The sequence below is a fragment of the Equus quagga genome, chromosome 18 (assembly GCF_021613505.1).
Source record: "Equus quagga isolate Etosha38 chromosome 18, UCLA_HA_Equagga_1.0, whole genome shotgun sequence".
NCBI lineage: Eukaryota > Metazoa > Chordata > Mammalia > Perissodactyla > Equidae > Equus > Equus quagga.
Genome location: NC_060284.1, coordinates 44,610,209 through 44,629,813, shown reverse-complemented (window position 1 = coordinate 44,629,813; position 19,605 = coordinate 44,610,209). Strand labels below are relative to the sequence as shown.

Sequence of the window (19,605 nt, the reverse complement as noted above, 5' to 3'; positions counted from 1 at the left end):
TGGTTAGCCTCTTGTTTGTTAAAAACTTGAATTGTAACCAGGCTCCTTCCTTAAGAAGGAAGGCACTAGGGCCCTGGAGTCAGTTGATGGCTTTGTTGTGTGACCACAGAGGCTGGTTACGTACTAATTTCCTCTAGGGCTTGTGATGAAGTCAGTAAACCACAGCCTTCAACATGCTCTGTTCAGGCGGCAGCAGTTGCTTCTCAGTGGTGTCTCGGCCATGACACACATTTGACATGCCCTCCCTTAACCCACTCATAGACTGTCTCTCTTGCCCTGCAGCATGGACCAAAGAGAAATTCTGCAGAAGTTCCTGGATGAGGCCCAAAACAAGAAAAGTAACAAAGAGGAGTTTGCCAATGAATTTCTGGTGAGTCCTACGTGTAACAATCTCAGGGTAGTTACATAGACGATTTAACTGACTATGATGGCCCAACGCTCCTAGACCAAATTGCTCTTGGCATAAAGTGAATATTAGACCTTGCAGGAGGAGAAGCGGGGAAGGCAACCTCAAAGTTTGATTTTTCTGAGTGGTTTGTGTGTGTCTTAGAAAGTCTCTCCAAAATACTGTTCTCAGTATTTTGTTTGCTGGTTCTTAGAGTTTGACTAGGAATCTTACAGAAGACATATATAATTCCAGGTGTGTAAATACTAGTATTGATTGAACCTTGGGGTTCTCAGGTATTTGAGTTGTGGTTTATGCTTCAAATGACTAATTTTAATTAATATTAAGAGGAAAGAGACTAAGATTAACTTTTCCTAAAACATTATGTTTCTAGCCTCCCCATGGGATTCCATGTGGTGCCAATGGCTCTTGAAAAGCACCAAATCTACCTACCAAATTTCTTTATTTTTTCTTTCCTTTTTTTTCCTATGGAAAAAAACAGAACATGTTTTTACAATATCAGGGTTTTCTTAGCTTTCTTTTGCTTGGAGAGGTAGAATGGCTAGGATGGGGAGTAGAGACAAGTGAGGGACATGGAGAGAAACCTAAGTATAAGGTAGCCTAGGGTCAACTAGATTTGATTACCCAGAGGAACCCTGAATCTCCTCTGAGGGAACTGTGCTTATTGATGCTTGGCAGCTGGGTAGGCCTCATTCATCCTATAACCTAGCACCTCAGATGACATTGGATATCTGATAGTACCTATTATGTATTTGGGAATACGTTCACCTGGTGTTTCAGAGCTGTAAGAACTTTAAACCTTATCTCCTCATCTATGAAGAGGGAAAAATAAGGGAAGTAAAGTACAAAACCTGAAATTAAATGATGATTCTGTCATCAACCAAATTATCAACTATTTGACATGTTCCTTAATCTCACCATGTCTGTTTTCTAACTTCTAACATGGGGACAACATTTCACGTCCTGCCTATCCTCGCAGGATTGTTTTGATAATTAAATATCAATATTAATAGTAATTAAATGTGGTCATTCATTCAGTAATATTTATTGAGCACCTACTATGTACAAAGTTCAGTTCTAGGCATTGAGGATACAGTGGTGAACAAAACAAAAACCTTTGCCCTCATGGAGCTAACATTCTGCTACCAGATAGTAGATGTGAAAACACTCTATAAAGCCTCAAGTGATTAGATATTATGATTGAGTGATTATATATTATGATAGAAACCCCTATGCCCGCTCATATTGGTTAATATCATGGTGTCATAAAAAATGTGCTCTCATTGCCACTGGCTGGGCAGTCTGAGTCTCTCTGAGTAGAGTTACCATGGAGGGAGGCAAGGGGAATATCCTGGCCTATGTGCCTGTTCAGACATGTGCCTGCCCCTGGAGTACAACTCCTGAGCCAAATTCACCCAACACATGGAGGTAGAAAGTGACCTGAAGGGGTAGTGCCAGCCTCTGTTTTATTTTGGTTCTGTTTTTTAAAATAATGTAGACAACATCTCTAATACTTTACCTTTTATTAGCTCAGTCATTATAATCTCTCACCAAATTATGGCAGCCACATAACCTCCTGTTTCTCTGTCTCTGGCTTTGCCCCACCTTCAATCAATTTTCCGTTCAACACCCAAGTGATCTTTTAATAATACAAATCTGGTCATTTTTTCCCTGCTTAAAAACTTTTTATAGTTTGTATTTTTTTCAGCTGTTCAAAATTGTGAAATATAATACACATTTAGAAAAGTACATAAAATATCGTAAGTATAAAGCAATCACCACCCAGGTCAAGGAATAGAACACTGATGGACCCCAGAAGACCTCTATATATTCCTCCCCTGTAGGTCCCTCAGCCCCATTCCCACCACCCCGCCTCATCACCCGCCCCTCCACCGTCCTACCCTGCCCAAGGAATAATCACTATCCTGACTTTTATATTAATCATTTCCTTACTTTTCTAGCTCCTGATTTTAAGGACCTTGTTTTTGGGTGGTGATTAAGTGGAACCTCACTGTTCACTGACTCATGTCCTCCAGTGGAAAAACAGAGTCTTGCTCTCAGCCCCATCTAAAGGTTCAGCTGAGAAACCAGAGAGAGAGTGGCTTTGGGGGTATTGGGGAGGAGTGAACAGGGCTAGGTTGCTTGCTTGGACAAGGTAAATACTGCCATTAAATTGGAGGGCTTTCCACCTGGTCATGTCCCACATCCCACCTAAGCTTTTTAATATATTCTCCCAGGATTTAATGTTTCTGAGGTTTGAGGACTGATTCTGTGACACTGAGCCACCGCTAGCCTAAATGGGGGTGGCTTTGTGGGAATTACTGAAAGTTGTCTCTACTTCCAGGTAGACACTCTGCACCCTGCCCCCATCCATGACTTAGATTTCAGTTCCAACTTCCTCCTTGGCCAGGTATCTTTGTGCAGAGCACACAGCCCTGCTATGACAGCTAAAGCCAATATTGTGCTGCTTAGGTCTTTTCCCTGTGCCAAGACTAAATTCAATAACTTTTCTATAGCTAGAACTGCTGCTACCACCTTCAAAAGGTTTTCATGCATTCATTCAAATATTTATTGCTTAGTATGTGCAAAGTATTGCGCTGAGGCTGGCAATGCAATGCAATGCTCTATGCTTTGGTGGAGATTATCTTCTAAGACATTAGAGGATGTTTTAGAGAGGCAGACATTAAACAACTAATTACTCTATTAAATGATTATAATCGCAATAGTCTTGGTGGGGTGTCAAGGAAGCATCACATTCATTATCTTATATACTATTCAATTAAAAAAACCCTATGAGGTAGTTATGATCTCTGACTTACAGGTGAGGAAACTGAGGCTCTGAGAGGCAAAGTAGTTGGCCTAAGCTCACCCAACTTTTCAGCCATAGACATGAAATTTAACCCAGATCTGTGCTTTCAGAGCCTGTGAAATTAAGCTTTATGCAATAGTGTCTTGCTATAACACTGAGTCCCTTAAAAGGTCTAGACTGAGGGTAAGTCCCTAGTTAGTATAGTTTCTATATAGCAGAAACAACAGTATGCAACCACACTATTAAAAATTTCTTTTTTTAAAAAAATTTGTTTTAAAGATTGGCACCTGAACTAACAACTGTTGCCACTCTTCCTTTTTTTTTTCTTATTTTTCTCCCCAAATCCCCCCTGGTACATAGTTGCGTATTTTAGTTGTGGGTCCTTGTAGTTGTGGCATGTGGCATGCTGCCTCAGCATGGTCTGATGGGCCATGTCCTCACCCAGGATCCAAACTGGTGAAACCCTGGGCCGCCGAAGTGGAGTGTGCGAACTTAACCACTCGGCCACGGGGCTGGCCCCAAAAATTTCCTAAAGGTACTTTAAAAAAATACCTGTTATTGTTACTCTTATAAAACTATATTACTGCAAGTTAAAAGAAAATAAATTCACTATAGTACCAACATCCCAACATACGCGATTTTTTTGGTGTGGAAATTCTACTTTTTGTCCATTTATATAATGCCTTTTATATTATTGTGATTATAGCATAGATAGAATTTTGTATTCTCATGTTTTCACTTAACATTATTTCAAAATTATTTACCATGTTAATTAAAATTTATATTTATGGCTTTTGATGCAGCATGGTATAATGAAAGAATAATCATAATGATAGCTAATACTTCTATACCCCTTATAGAAACTCTTCTAAACACTTTTATATATCAACCTATTTAATCCATTGAGGAAGGTACTTTCCATTTTATAAATGAGGAAATTAAGACACAGAGAGGTTGACTGACTTGCTCAGGTTCACACCGCTAGTAAGTGGTAGAACTGAGTTTTGACTTCAGGTATTCTTGCTTTATCATCTGTACTTGTAACAACTTTGGAGTCATATAAATCTGAGTCTGAATTTAGGTTCTGCCCGTTATTAGCTGTGTGACCTTGAACAAAGTCACTAAAAGGTAGGAACAAATAATATTCACCTTGCAGAACTGCTGTGAAGATAATAGAATAAATATACAAAATACCTGACATATAGTAGGCACCCAAATAATTTAATTATTTCTCTATTTTTGAGCATTTAGGTTATTTCTAATTTTTCATGATTATTGATAACACTGCAATAAGTATATTTGTTCATGAGGTTTCCCCCTTCTTTTGAATTATTTCCTGAGGCTAGATCTCCAAAAGTGTTATTACTAGGTCAAAGAGTATTAGCATCTAATTGGTTAAGTATTGCCAAATGTATTTCCAAAAGAACTTTTCTAATTTGCAATATCTGAATTTATCATCTTTACCACCTTGCTAGTCTTAATAACTATCAAAGATAATAATAGATAAATTTTTTTGACTGCTTACCATATGCTAGGCAATCTAAGTGGTTTACTGTATATGATCTTAATCACTACATCAACCCAGAGAAAAAAGTACTATCTTCATTTTACCTATGAAATGGCAAAGCCAAGATTTGAAGCTCTGGTCTGTTCGATTCTAAAACCTCTTAACCTCTGCACCTATACTGCATCATAGTATGTTTTATTTTTTCTAATTTAATCAGTGTGAAATGGTACTTTGCTACATTAATTTTATTTATTTTATTCCTGACTGAAAATTTTCCATGATTATTTTCAGTCTGCATTTTCTCATATAAATTTTCCGTTCATCTACTTTCGACAACAGCTAACCCATGGAACTGCGTTCTAGACTCTATGCTAAACTGCTTCACAAACAGAACCTCATTTACTTCCCAAAGAACCCTTTACAATGGCTAACAAAGTCCTGCATGGACCAGTCCGCAAGTCTCCTCCAGCTTCTTATAGCTTGTTCAGTTTCTTGCTCTTGTCATGCTTCCTCTGCCACATGGCCTTTCTTTGGATGCATGCCGTTACCTTTACTTGAATATTCCCTCCTATTCCTCCTTACCTAGTTAACACTTCATAATTCTTCAGATCTCAATTTGGTGGTGATTTCCTCAGAAAAACCTCCCTTGACCTCCCTGAATAGATCCAATCTCCTATTATAAGTTCTCATTAGCACTGTCTGTCATTTTTTTTAAGTTTCTTTCCCCCTCGCCAGATTTATTAAGGTGTTCATAGAACTTATGACAGCTCTAACTTTACATTTATTTGTGTGATTATTTGATTAATTTCTGCTTTCTCATTAGACTGAAGCTCCACAGACACAAGGCTTATATTGAGTTCTACTTATCTTGGTATCTTCAGTGACTAGCACAGTGTTTGGCATGTAGCTGACACTGAGGGACAGAGAGGTTAAACAACTTACCTAAGGCCATCCAGTTCATAACTGGTGGAACTTGGATTTGAATAAAGCTATCTAACTTTCGAGACTGTGCTCTTAGTTCTCTCCCACGCTCCCCACTCTGTTGTTTCCTATTTATCCATTCGTCTCAACTTTTTAAACTTAAAAAAAATTGCAGAATATAACACATACACAGAAAAATGCTTTAAACACAAATATATAATTTAACAACTAGTAATAAAGCAGGTACCCATATAAGCACCATTCAGATCAAGAAATAGAACATTGCCCACACTCCAGAAATCGCTTGGGTGTCCTTCCAGATCACAACTCCCTCCAACTCCTACCAGACTAGAGGTAAATACTATCCTGAGATTACTTTTTTCTTTGTTTTTCTGCATAGCTTCAAGACCTATGTATATCACTAAACAATTGAGATTAATTTTACCTGTTTTTGAACTCTATGTAAATGAAATCATGTTCTATGTTTGGTTTTTTTAATGTCTTATTTCTTTCACTCTACGTTATGTTTATAAAATCCATCCATTGTGTTGCATGTAGCTGGGTCTTAATTTTTTCTTGTCATTTTTATGAATTCTGTCAAGGTTCAACATATACAATTACTGTTGTGATCACAGAGTGCCTTGAGAGGTCAAGCAGTCTCTTAGGATGGTATTAACTATTTGGATCACAATAGTCCAGTGTCTTGGCCTTAGCTTTGCTAGTCTAAAAATTCAATTTTGTCAGTATGCCCAGAGTTGATTAGGATCAGGCAAACACATAAGAAATTCTCCAGAAACAAACATGCCAATTTATTAATTTTCCAGGAAGAAAAATCACTGTCAAATAGAGTAGAAGTTTGCATTGACTGGTCAGCATGTTCCCTAGTTTGGAGAAAAACTTATATGAGAAGCCAACTATAATCCGAAAGTTGCTTGATGAGCATGGTGATTTTAGTGGCCTCAACTGTGATGGTATGAAGTCTCCATCTCCTTGTTTGAACCCTCAGGATGGTCGTCACTATTCTTTTCTGGACAGCACTAGGGACACAGTGACAAGTGCTTGCTGTCTTACTTTTCTTCTTCTAAGCTTAATGAGGACTATCCTCTTCCATTAGTGCATTCTTTATCAGATAGATTAGAATTTACAAAGGAATAGGTATTCACTTTGGCCAATTACTGCAACTGATTGTGGATTTATGACATGTACATTTCACCCATTGTATTAATACGGGATAAGGCTTGGTTATATATTATATGCTGGTCAATTTGCTGCACGTCTTTATGTTTAAAACTCCTTAGATATACTTTCTCTTTTCTACATTGAAGGCAGTTGAAGTATCTTCATTTAGAAAGCATGTGTAAAATATGAGTTGTGTATGAAAAGTGACAGCTTAGCAAATGTCAAGCATGGTGCTAAATAGGCACGTATGAACTCGTTGGATGTCTATATGTATTTGTATAAAGACTGGATGGGAATACAGAAATACGAACACAGCTTCATGTGACAGGGTAATTTGATTACGGTGTATCTTTTTCCTTCTGAAAATGTTTTGGAGTGAAGAAATTGCAAATAGAAGTACAAATAACAAAATACCCCTAATAACATTTTACCTGTCAAATAGACCTGTACTTAAAACATTGTAATCCTAATATTGGCCAGGTTTCAAAAGTATGCAGTCTCATATCTTCCTGGTACAGTCTCATACGTTGCTGTTATAATCTTTGTAGATGCAAAATTTGTATATTGTTTCTGATATATATTTGGTAAAATGGATCAAAAGCCTTTAAAATGGGCAAATTTTTTGCCCACCCCTAAGATCCATCTGAAGGAAATAATGAAGAATATTTATATAGATTTTGGCTACCCATTGTAATATTGTTTACAATTATTGTTTAGGAAGATTGGAAGCAACTTAAATGCCCAATAATATAAAGGCACAGGTCAAGTAACTTACGTTAAAACCCATACATTGAAATACTCTGCTATCATTAAAAATAATATAGAAGAACACAAACTGATAAATAAAAAGAGCAAGTTAAAAACCTTATATACAATGTGATCACATCTTTATGAACACATATAAAAGACTGGAATGTAATACTACAAAATATTAAGAATGATTAACTCTGGGTAGTGAAATTATAGGAGATTTTTACCTTTTTTTTTGTTTCTCTGTATTCTAAAATTTCTCCAATAAATATGCATTACTTTTTTATTTAAAGAATCTATATTTAAAATTTTCCTTTAGTGTTGTTGGATTCCATTTAAATAATAAAAAGCGAAAAAAGTGAATTTTATGTTTCTAGGGGATGAGGTGCTTTTATAGAAAAGGTAAATATTGTATTTATTAAATACAAAGACAGATTTATTAAATATGAAGGATTCAATGGAGCTAGAAAGAAGATACCCAATTCTGAAGGCCAGGTGCTACTGTTGGTTTATAACGCACTAGAAGTCAGACAGATGTTGTAGGAACTTTTGAAGATTTATCATAAAAGACCAGAGAAGACCTGGTTATATTTTACTTCTGGAGAGAAGATCTAGATACATCCTCATTCTATATTTATTTATAGTAACAATACTAACCAAGCAGTCATGAACACAGTACCTCCTGCATAGCAGGTACGCAAACATCTGTTGAATTGAAATGATTCATTTATGTGAATCAGCCTATCACTTGAACATACTCTTGACTTTTGTGCACATTTAGGTGCAGTTGTGTTCTGCTACCACTAGAATAAATACATCAGATCACCCATAAAGCTAATTTCTCCCAACTCCATCTCCAGTCACTCACTGGGAACCCTCCAGTCCCATGTTTTCAGTTATTCACAGGACATTTTTAACACATTTCTTGCCATATCTTCAAATTTTATGTATCTAAAGTTGAACCTCTTGGTTTACTCACCCCAATTTAGCTATTGCTTATCCACCTACTCACTTACCTGACTATTGGACTGCGATCCAATCCCTGTAAGTTTGCCTGTCTAGCTGGAGATGATTGTGGGCACACTCAGGGCCAGTTCAGTCTTGTCCCCCATTCCTACTAGTAGTACTCTTGTTTACTGGATTTAGAGGCTGAAGATTTTAATTCCATTCCTTAGCATTCATGCTTTCTCTATTCTGTTGGAGGCTTAGAATAGATAACGCTGACTTGAAGTTGTAAGGCAGTGAGGAACTACCTTGAGAAGCTCTGGAGACAGCCCAACTTTGATTTTCCTCTCCCATCTTGCACAAGAGAGCCAAGTTTGATTTTTTCCCCATGCCAAAAATGGAACTTATGCTATGTCTTCTACACAATAATGTAGTCCTTCAAGGCAAAGATGTGGTGGTCTTGTGCTATCTTTTCTTTTTGTGCTTTCTTTTTTTTTTTTTTCTGTTCTCTTTAGGGAGTGACCTTAATTCAGTTACTAGTAATTAATTTACTAGTCAATGAGAAGAACATGCAAAGGACTCAGCTCTAACCTCTAGAGTTTTATGGTTAGGACCTCAGTTCTATTTTCATCTTGAAAGGAAAGGAGTAGTGTAGTCCACAAACCAAAAAGAGTACTATTAGCTTATCCAGCACAGGCAGAATCTGGTTTGTCATATATTCCAACCTATCAGGGCCCAGGAGGGATGCTGGCCCTCTTTTCTTCTTTCTTCTTTTTTGGGGTGTTGGAGCCTGGGAGTCTGGTGGGGAGAGAAGGTGAATTAAAAAAAATTTTTTTTAACATAAAAATTTTAAAAAATTGAGAAAAAATTTAATAAAAGGAGGTCTGACCTCAAGGTAAGACATCTGAAAAAAAAACCTTTCACACTTTCCAAATTAACAATTCTATAGTCATTTCCTATGTGATGCTTTACTAAAGTAGTGTCTCTCTTTGTCATCCAGCCACAAGACTCCAAGCGGAGGAACAAAGTAGGGAAAAAAAAGCCATCCTGTCCCACCGTTGAAGGTGGCAGTCAAAGCAGCTAAACAAGCATAGGTTTACACACACATACAATCTTTATCTGTGTCATTTTACCAAATTAATTGAGGGATATCTTACAAAAAAGGCTTTGCCTATAGTATTCTCTCTGGAAAACATTCCATAAGTAAGCAAAGCAAGACAAATAAAAACAGTACAACAAGGGGCTGGCCCCGTGGCCGAGTGGTTAAGTTCGCGCACTCTGCAGCAGGCGGCCCAGTGTTTCGTTAGTTCGAATCCTGGGCGCGGACATGGCACGGCTCATCAGACCACGCTGAGGCGGCGTCCCACATGCCACAACTAGAAGAACCCACAACGAAGAATACACAACTATGTACCGGGGGGCTTTGGGGAGAAAAAGTAAAAAATAAAATCTTTAAAAAAAAACCCAAAAAACAAAAAACAGTACAACAAGGAGTATGCACTAGGCTCGGTTCTGGAGATTTCTAGAAGGAATTGTTCTGGAACTTGACATCTTTTCAGCAGCCCTGGAATCAACGGCAACTTGAAAATGATCATTGTGAAGGTGCATAAGAGCAGAGAGAGCTGAAAAACTGATATAACTTGAGTGGAAATGTTTTATAGTCTCTCATGTGTCGGTGTCATGTCTTTAATTAAATTCCAGAACTAGCCCACTTTCATCTATCTTGGTGTAAATATATGCTATATAGTTATCAGTTCAGCATCTCTCTTCCTTTGGGAATTCTGAAAATCCAAGAATTCAGACCATGGTAAGAAACTAGGGTTTAAGAACTGACAGTATACCTGCTTTTTAATAGATCACCTATGTCTGATCTAATTCTAGAAACAGAAAAAAATGGTCATTAGAAGAATACATGTTGGCATCTGTGGTCTAGAAAGTAAGCAGGCAGTGGCTGTCTGTTTCATTTGTCATCCTTACTTGGAAAAAGCTTATATTCCTATACAGTATGTTGTTATAGTAGTTTAATAATCTACTTATTATTTGGAAGGTAGCAATTTAACTAGATTCTAGATATTTGATAATTCTTTGTTATGAACTTCCAGCTAAAAAACACCTCATGACTCCAACTTTTTTTCCTCTCCTTGCAGACTCAGTTATCAAGTTATCCTGAAATCCAGTGATGGATTTGGATGATTTGTTGGAACAAATTTCTATTCTTTACTATCTCTTTTCTCTCTCTGTGTCATACCTTTATTTTTGGCTCTCCTTTCCTCACCCACTTTTTTTTTTAACAACTCAGTTATAAGTGTCCTTAAGTAAACTCCTACAGATAGACGTACATCCTAATCAATCATGTGAAAACACTATATGAAATATAAGTACCTTAGAAACAATAATTAACAATTCCCTTCTTTTTAATTTTTTCTTGTTGCCAATCACTTGAGAAAAGTTCTTTCTCTGTTTCCTTATTTCTCTTTATTAGTGTACCCTGTGGAACAAGATAGACCATAATCATGGCTAAGACATGCAAAAGCAGTACCAGGTATATATTTATGAGAAAGAAAAGGAAAGCCATAGTTTTAAAGAAGAGATGTTACACATAATTGTCAATGACATCAATTTGTACAGTCTTGAAAGAACCTAGAAGTCAATCTTTAGAAACCTCATAATCGTAGGGCAGTGGGCAATATGGGAAAATTAGCTTGGGGTCCAACTGGGGAGAATCTTAAGTACCTGACTAAGAAGTTCGGACTTTTTCCTAGTAGCAAGGGGGATTCACTGAAGTTGTTTTGAGCGTGAGAGATAAGGAAAGCATATTTTAGTAAGGTTAATTTGGCATAATTATGCCTAATGGATTTGAATGGGGAAAGACAGAAAAGAGTGAAGGTGAGTTAAGAAGCAACTGTAATAGTTCAAACTTTAAGGGAAAGGGCCTGAATTAAGGTATCTGTAGTGGGCATAGGAAAAAAGGTTGATTCAAGATATTGCATGGGAAGAATCAGTTGAACTTGGTGACTGAATTTGAGGTGGGAAGGCATGAAACCAAAAGTGACTCTCATCTTCTAGAATATGGTTGCTTGGGATAAAGATAGTACCACTGGCATTAATGGTGGGGATGATGATGAATTTAGTTTTAAATGTACTGAGTTTGAGGCTGTAGTAAGATACTCAAGTGGAAACATCTAGGACATGGTTGGGAATTCAGGACTGGAACTTAGTAATCAAATCTCAATGTAGAAATTTGAGAGTTATCCAATAGGGGTTGGAATTATAATTCACTTTGAATCAGTTAAGTAAATTTAAAAAAAAAATACTGATATGCCTTCTATAAGAGTATATGATATCCCTAAGCAAATGTATATAGTAAGAGAAGAGCAGAGAGTTGAGGACTTAAATTTGGAACTTTGGATAATTCACAACTAAAAGATAGAAACAAACCGAGAGCCAGTAAGAAAGAATGAGAAATGGGAAAGAGAAGTCAAAGAACGAGGAGAACCAAGATAATGTAGCCTAATAAGGGCCAAGGGAGGAGGAAATTTCAAGAAGGAAGTTAAAGAGAATGAAGACTGAGTAGATGCTGCGGGATCTGACCCAGAGGAAGTAATTAATACTCTTCATGTGACCAATTCACCATTAAATAGTGGGCAAATAATGAAGATTATTTTTTGTAGTTCAATTCAACAAATATTTATTGGCTATCACAGATGTTTTCCCTTTCACTTTCTTAAATTGAGTAAGGGTTCACAAAGCTCAGATCTGTTAAATGTGGTTTCTTTGAGTGATAAAGGAGTTAAAATTTGGGACAAGGTTGATTCCTAAGAAGGAGCTAAAGAGGAATTATCATTTATCGGTATTTATCATTATATGGTATATATACCGTATCATTTTGGTATATAGTATAATATTGAAAAATGGGAGTAATTTCAAGGAGTTATCACTATCTTGAGGAATCCTGTTCAACCATATTATACTAGCCCATGCCTGGCCCAGATCATATTCTACCAACTGAATATGATACTATTTTTAAGATTATTGTTTGGTTAAGGGGTAGGCTTAAAGTATAGGTCATATAAAAAAAATGACTGCTTTTGGAATGGAAATCTTTGAAATTTTGTTATATATAGAGAGATTTTATTCAGCTTAAGTTCCATTTCTACTTAAAAATAACCCTGTACTAGCTATAAAGAAACTAAACTTTTATAGCTGATCCTCTGGGTGGAGCATATAGTTTGTTATCAGAAGATACTGGTTTTTAAAATATTCACCAGTTTCACCTCTAAGTTTTAATTATTCGTTGCTTAGCAGCACTAAGTGTGATCTTTTCACTTCTCCAAATGTCACTGAACTCTGCTCTCCTTATGCTCTGTGGTTCTGTCCTGAATAGAATCAGCCCAGGAGGGGCTTAAAAGGACTGGAGTGGAACGTTTGGGCAGTGGAGAAGGAAAGCTCTCTAGAGATAGCTTCTTACCTCTTTTCTCTGGGAAGATTTAATTCTTGGAATTTTATTACAGAAGCTGAAAAAACAATCTACCAAGTACAAGGCAGAAAAAACCTATCCCACAACTGTGGCTGAGAGGCCCGAGAATATCAAGAAAAACAGATATAAGGATATCCTGCCCTGTAAGTTTCATTTCTTCCTGTGAACTTATGGCTTCTCCCAAATTCAATCATTCCTATCTCTTTTTACCCATTACTTGCTGTTCCTAATCCTGGAACACGGCTTTGACAAATCAGTTTGTGCTATTTATGATTACAAAAGAACATTCATTCATTCATTCACTCACTCACGCTGATCAAACACTTACGAGTATCCATTATTCACAGTTAGTCCCTCTGACTAAACCCTCTTAATTATACTTCGTCTTTCTTTTGTATTGTAGATGATCACAGCCGAGTAGAGCTGTCCCTGATAACATCTGATGAGGATTCCAGCTACATCAATGCCAACTTCATTAAGGTACACTCCGTATTCCGTATTTCTCTAGGTACCTAAAAAAGGGCGGGGGTAGAATACTAGACAAAAAAGAGGATATTATTTGTAGTCACGCATGTAATTTCTGTTCTCCTTTAGGGAGTTTATGGACCCAAGGCTTATATTGCCACCCAGGGGCCCTTGTCTACAACTGTCCTGGACTTCTGGAGGATGATTTGGGAGTACAGTGTCCTGGTAAGTAGTGCTGTGTTTGTTACTATATTCTCTAGCTTTTAGGGGTGGAGAGGGTAGAGTATCAGGATATGTGACTGAAGTTTCCTATGTATTAAAATCCGTACTTTTTTGGTCAGTCACTAGAATTGCGGGGTTCAGGCACCTTTAGTCAAAATCACAATGTCACTCTTGTTAAAGGAAATGAAAGTTCTCATCTTGACACGCTCACTTGTTAACTTTATTGATTTGAATACAGAAAAGGGAAGTGAGGACAAAAAGAAGGGTAGGAGCAACATTTTATAATTTATGAGGATTTCTTTTTTGGTTAAAAAACAAACAAAATAGGGGCCAGCCCAGTGGCATAGCGGTTAAGTTCGCACACTCTGCTTTGGCGGCTGGGGTTCTCTGGTTGGGATCTCGGGCCTGGACCTGTGCACTACTTATCAAGCCATGCTGTGGCAGGCATCCCACATATAAAGTAGAGGAAGATGGACATGGATGTTAGCTGAGGGCCAGGCTTCCTCAGCAAAAAGAGGAGAATTGGCAGCAGGTGTTAGCTCAGGGCTAATCTTCCTAAAAAAACAACAAACAAACAAAACCAACCAGAAAAAGAATAATTAAGACTTTCTGACCCTGGGACCCAGGTATTAACTGCTCTTTCTAACTATATTAATGTTTAAGAGTCTATCTATAATTTTGTCCCTCCAGATCATTGTTATGGCATGCATGGAGTTTGAAATGGGGAAGGTGAGTTGCTTTCTAGAACACCTAAAGGTAAAAGAAGGGAGAAAATTGGTAGCAGAACTTTTCTTAAGTGTGCCAAGGTAAAAATTATGCTCAGCCTCCTAGTTTTCAGTTTGAGAATGCCAAATGACTCTCAGGGCTTTTTTACCCTATGAACACCTTTTGTCCATTTTCCCAGTAGACTCTGTTTTGAAGTAAAAATAAGCTATTCTTTCTAAAGTAACAATTCATTTTCACATTTGTATTAATCAGACATCTTTAACTAGTCAGAGCTTCTAACACTATGCTGTCCAACGAGGCATCGACTAGCCACATGTGACTGTTGAGCACTTGAAATATGACTGGTGTGATCAAGGAACTCAATTGTTTTATTTATTTTATTTTAATGAATTTAAATTTAAAAACTGATACCCAATTCAGTTATTGGAAAACTTTAAGTATGTTTGGAACAACTTGGGTATGTGATTCTTTCAACTATAAATTTTATGAAGTCTAAATGGAATAAAATATTTCCAATGAAAATTTAGCATATTACTTGAGATTAGCTGTAAATATAAAATATATACTGGATTTTGAAGACAGGTAAAAAAATGTCAAATATCCAGTAACTGTTGATATTGATTACATGAGGTTTTTTAAGTCAGTACTTTTTTGTGTGTGTGTGAGGAAGATTGTCCCTGAGCTAACATCCTTGCCAATCTTCCTCTATTTTGTATGTGGGACACTGCCACAGCGTGGCTTGATGAGCAGTGTGTAGGTCCGTGCTGGGGCTCTGAACCTGTGAAACCCGGGCCACCAAAGTGGAGCACACAAACTTAACCACTATACTACTGGGCCAGCCCACATGTTTTTTGATATGTTAAAATTTCACCTTTTTTCTTATTTTTGAATGTGGCTATTAGAAAACGTAAAATTACATATGTTGCTCACATTATATTTCTATCGAACAGCACTCTTCTAACCTACTGTTGCCATTTTGAGTTGATATAATTCGAGTTAAAACCAAGGGAATTTGATGTTTCAGTTACCTCATGCAGCTTTATTTTAGTGGACATATGATTTTTGTCAATGCTTTTGAAATACTGAAAATGTCAGATCCCTATTTCTACTTATTCAGACTTCTAGGAAGTCTGTAATTTATATATCCTTTAATGTTTGTCTTCCCATCCTTGGAGGTTCCAGACCATGATGTTGGGGTTGAAGCCCACGGGGGTTAGAAGTTCCTAAGGTGAAGGACACAGAGCTGAATTTGCCTCTGAATGAGGGAGGGGTTTTGTTACTCAGAAGAGACTAGAATATACGGAGGGAAATCACTACATTCTGCTTTTGCAACAGAAAAAGTGTGAGCGCTACTGGGCTGAGCCAGGAGAGATGCAAATCCAACTTGGCCCTTTCTCCATATCCTGTGTAAGTATGATGCCTGTTTCCATTGTGGCTAAGCAAATGCTCCAGGATCTACTTTATAGTGAATAATCTTTGAATATTAGTCTTTGAAATAACTAATATTTGAATTTACTTCTTAGGAAGCTGAAAATAGAAAATCTGATTACCTAATCAGGATTCTAAAAGCCAAGTTCAACAGTGTAAGTATAGAATAGGAATGGTAAACTCAAAAGCCTACAGAGGTCAGACAGGTAGATGCATATGTGTGTGACTCAGGCTGGGCATAACACAGTGGGGAGTTGTGGGGTCTTTGATGTTCTGGATAAACTTTTATTTTCAAAAGAGACCATTGGTGTAATCTGTGCTCCCCAATCTATTTCACATCATGGCACACCTCTAAAAACTATAATATTCATAGGGTAAATAGAGGCTGTACAGTGACTAAAGGCTGGGAACCAACCTGAGAGGTCATGCTGCCCACTCTTTCTAAGACAAAGGGATTTAATATATCAGCATGCCTGTGACCCATTTGAAGCAGACCAGTTGGGAAGCTCTGGTTTGGACTATCTTCATATATACCTCCTCTTGTGAGTGCGGCAGATAAGGACAGGCCAATAGTAAGTGACTTGAAATCACTTTTACTTGTTCTCAGAAGACACATCATCACCAGTGGTCTAGAGGGAAGAAAGCAGCATAAATTGCAAAAAAAGATATAGCTGCTATTTAGTCAGAGTAATCTTGTAGTAGAATGAGGTGAAGTTCTAACCTTGAACTCTCCTTTCATCCTGGCTATTTTTTATAGGAAACTCGAACTATCTACCAGTTTCATTACAAGAATTGGCCAGACCATGATGTGCCTTCATCTATAGACCCTATTCTTGAGCTCATCTGGGACGTGCGTTTTTACCAAGGGGACAACAGTGTTCCCATATGCATTCACTGCAGGTATGATGCTGTTGTATGAACCTTCTATGAAGAATAAACCAGTGTCACAGTCTGGCCAAGACTCCTGCTGTAACTGAAAAAAGATTGACTTTGTTGGAATTTAAAGTGGTATGAGCACATAGGATGTAGGCTTCTGAAATGAGAGTGGCTAAAAGAGAAAGGTCAATTACAGAAACAAACTATAATAAAATCAACCTGAGCATTAAATTAATATTTTTATGATGTTACTTGTGAACAGTACAGCTCTAGAGACTCTTGCTCTGAGAAGCTCCTTAGGATCTGTCTTGAGGCTCAGTGTGGCATGTGGCAATTGACAAACATGCTCTGGGAAATGGTAGGGTTTAGAAAGTTTCAATGTCTCCAGGTTTCTTCTTCCTCAAATCTGTTGGTGAAAGTTTCCAGGTACTGTCAATGATTCACTCTCTGCAACTATACCTGCTACTGTGATCTTTCATTTCAGTGCCGGTTGTGGAAGGACTGGTGTTATCTGTGCTATTGATTATACATGGATGTTGCTAAAAGATGGGGTGAGTTTCTCTCAGCAGGAACTTCTCATTTTCTTACCCTTCTACTTGTAGACTTAGGAAATGTTTGGTTCTTCAAAACATCTATCTCTATGATTTATCTTTTCTAGAATATTCACTTGTAGCCTCACTTTGTCAGATGATTAAATTAGTTCTTAAGTTGGTGGTTCTCAAAGTGTGGTCCCCAGACAAGCAGCATCAGAATAACCTGAAAAATTGTTAGAGATGCAAATTCTTGCGCCCCACCTCAGACGGACTGAAGCAGAAACTCTGCAGGTGGGGCCCAGCAAGCTCTCTGGGTTGTTCTGATGCAGGCTATAGTTCGAGAACCACTGTCCTAAATTACATAGTTACCTTCCTTTATCTAAATTGCTTTAGATGGACTTAATTTACCACAATCAAACTTTGCATTCCAATCTATAAATCATTTTTTAAAAGTCTAATAGAAAACTGGAAATTTAAAATATGGACTTTAGACCTGTCCGCCAACTTCTTTTATTTCATAAAACTCTCATAATTTCTCATCTACTGAGCCTTCTCCCTCATTATATATTTAACTTCAGCCATTTGGTCACCTATGTGAAATCATTCTGAAGAGTTTCTTCAGTCTTTTCTAGGGAAAACACCAGGCTCTAAATCATGATGCAAGTGATGAGAAACCTCATTAGTTTTAGAAATGAATTCTTTTTCTGATATTATTCCATGTTAGGGAGCAGATACCTTGGAATTAACCAGACTATGAGAGCATGGCAATAATTTATAACAAAGATAGGAACAATAGAGTAAAACGTTTTTTCCTTTTATTTGATAGATAATTCCTGAGAACTTCAGTGTTTTTAGTTTGATCCAGGAAATGCGAACACAGAGGACTTCGTTAGTTCAAACTAAGGTATGGACTATGGCAAATGGGTCATAACAGATGTCTCAGTCTTGTTGCATCTCTCTGTTTAATACTAAGACATCCAAAAACAGCTGACTGCTTAGCTATAACACCAATTTGTTATTAAGTGTGTTAATCCTTTCCCATTTCCTCTAACTCTGAATATCCCAGTATTTTTCCTGTATCCCTTGCCTTAGGTCAAATTCCTCTCATTCCTCACATTTTGTTGTCTGTTCAGAAAATATTAAGAAACCAATATAGGGGTCAGCCCCGTGGCTAAGTGGTTAAGTTCATGTGCTCCTCTTCGGCGGCCTGGGGTTCGCCACCTGGGATCCTGGGCGCAGACCTAGCACCAGTCATCAGGAAGTGCTGAGGCGGCATCCCACATAAAGGAACTAGAAGAACCTGCAACTAGGATATACAACTATGTATTGGGAAGCTTTGGGGAGGGAAAAAAAGGGAGATTGGCAACAGATGTTAGCTCAGAGCCAATCTTCCTCACGAAAAAAAAGGAAACCAATATAGTATTTCTTACAAAGGAATTTGAAAAAAATGTAACAAGCTGTTTGACATATTAGAAGAAATATCGGGGTCAGGTTAACTTGAAATATTGTAGTAGTAATTAATTTCTGAAACCACAGAAAATCAGAGATTTGTAATTTCTACTTCAGGAGGTGGTAACATAACCTGGAGAATACATTCTCTATGCTCATTTTAGGAAATAATGAAAAAATAAAAATAAAATCAACCTAGAAGTAGCCACTGTTACTATTTTTCTATAGTTTCTCCTGGACCTTATTGTATGCATATTTTAAAAAAACCATAATTACAGTCATACTATATGTATAATCATATATGTATCACAATATTTTAATCCATCCCAAATCGCTCATACTTGTTCACTCCATTAGGAATGCTCTTCCCTATTTTCTCCTCTCCCCTCTAGCTCAAGTTATACTTCTTAGGTGAAACATTCCCAGCCTAATCTCTCACTCTCTACAATATTAATTTCACCCCTATTTCTACACCAACAATTTTACCCACATTTCTAAATGGTCTCCATCCTTAAGATAGAGTTTAGCATTCATCCATTCATTCATTCACCAAAAACTTATTGATATTTATGAGGTAACAGACACTTTCGTGTAATTTGTTAGAACTACTTTTTACTGCTTAAATAGCAAGACCCTAACGTGCTTAAAGCACTTACAAACAAGCTTGCACATAGGTTTAGAGGTAAAACAACTGACAATGGCAGTTCAGGTATTTTCATCTAGAAGTTGTGACTTAAGGAGAAAAAATGAAGAGCTTTTAAAATACAAACTTTCTATTTAGCCCACACAGGTTTTCCACTAATAGCGCGTGGAAAAAAATAATTTGTTTTTCATGTATTGACTGTAGGTGTTTTCTATATTCAACCTGTGAGGGGGAAAGTTTATGTGAAATCAAAGCACTGGTTGGGTTAG

General features: G+C 37.2%; 1 protein-coding gene across 1 annotated transcript in view; it reads left to right on the top strand.

The window, feature by feature from the left end:
• PTPN22 (protein tyrosine phosphatase non-receptor type 22) overlaps window positions 1-19,605 on the top strand; it is a 60,706-nt gene that overhangs the window by 10,904 nt on the left and 30,197 nt on the right. Inside the window, exons 2-11 of the mRNA XM_046645189.1 lie at window positions 283-370; window positions 13,029-13,137; window positions 13,398-13,474; window positions 13,589-13,684; window positions 14,372-14,410; window positions 15,743-15,814; window positions 15,931-15,990; window positions 16,593-16,735; window positions 17,196-17,262; window positions 18,071-18,148. Coding sequence (XP_046501145.1) covers window positions 283-370; window positions 13,029-13,137; window positions 13,398-13,474; window positions 13,589-13,684; window positions 14,372-14,410; window positions 15,743-15,814; window positions 15,931-15,990; window positions 16,593-16,735; window positions 17,196-17,262; window positions 18,071-18,148 — 829 coding nt within the window. The remainder of the gene's footprint in view (window positions 1-282; window positions 371-13,028; window positions 13,138-13,397; window positions 13,475-13,588; window positions 13,685-14,371; window positions 14,411-15,742; window positions 15,815-15,930; window positions 15,991-16,592; window positions 16,736-17,195; window positions 17,263-18,070; window positions 18,149-19,605) is intronic.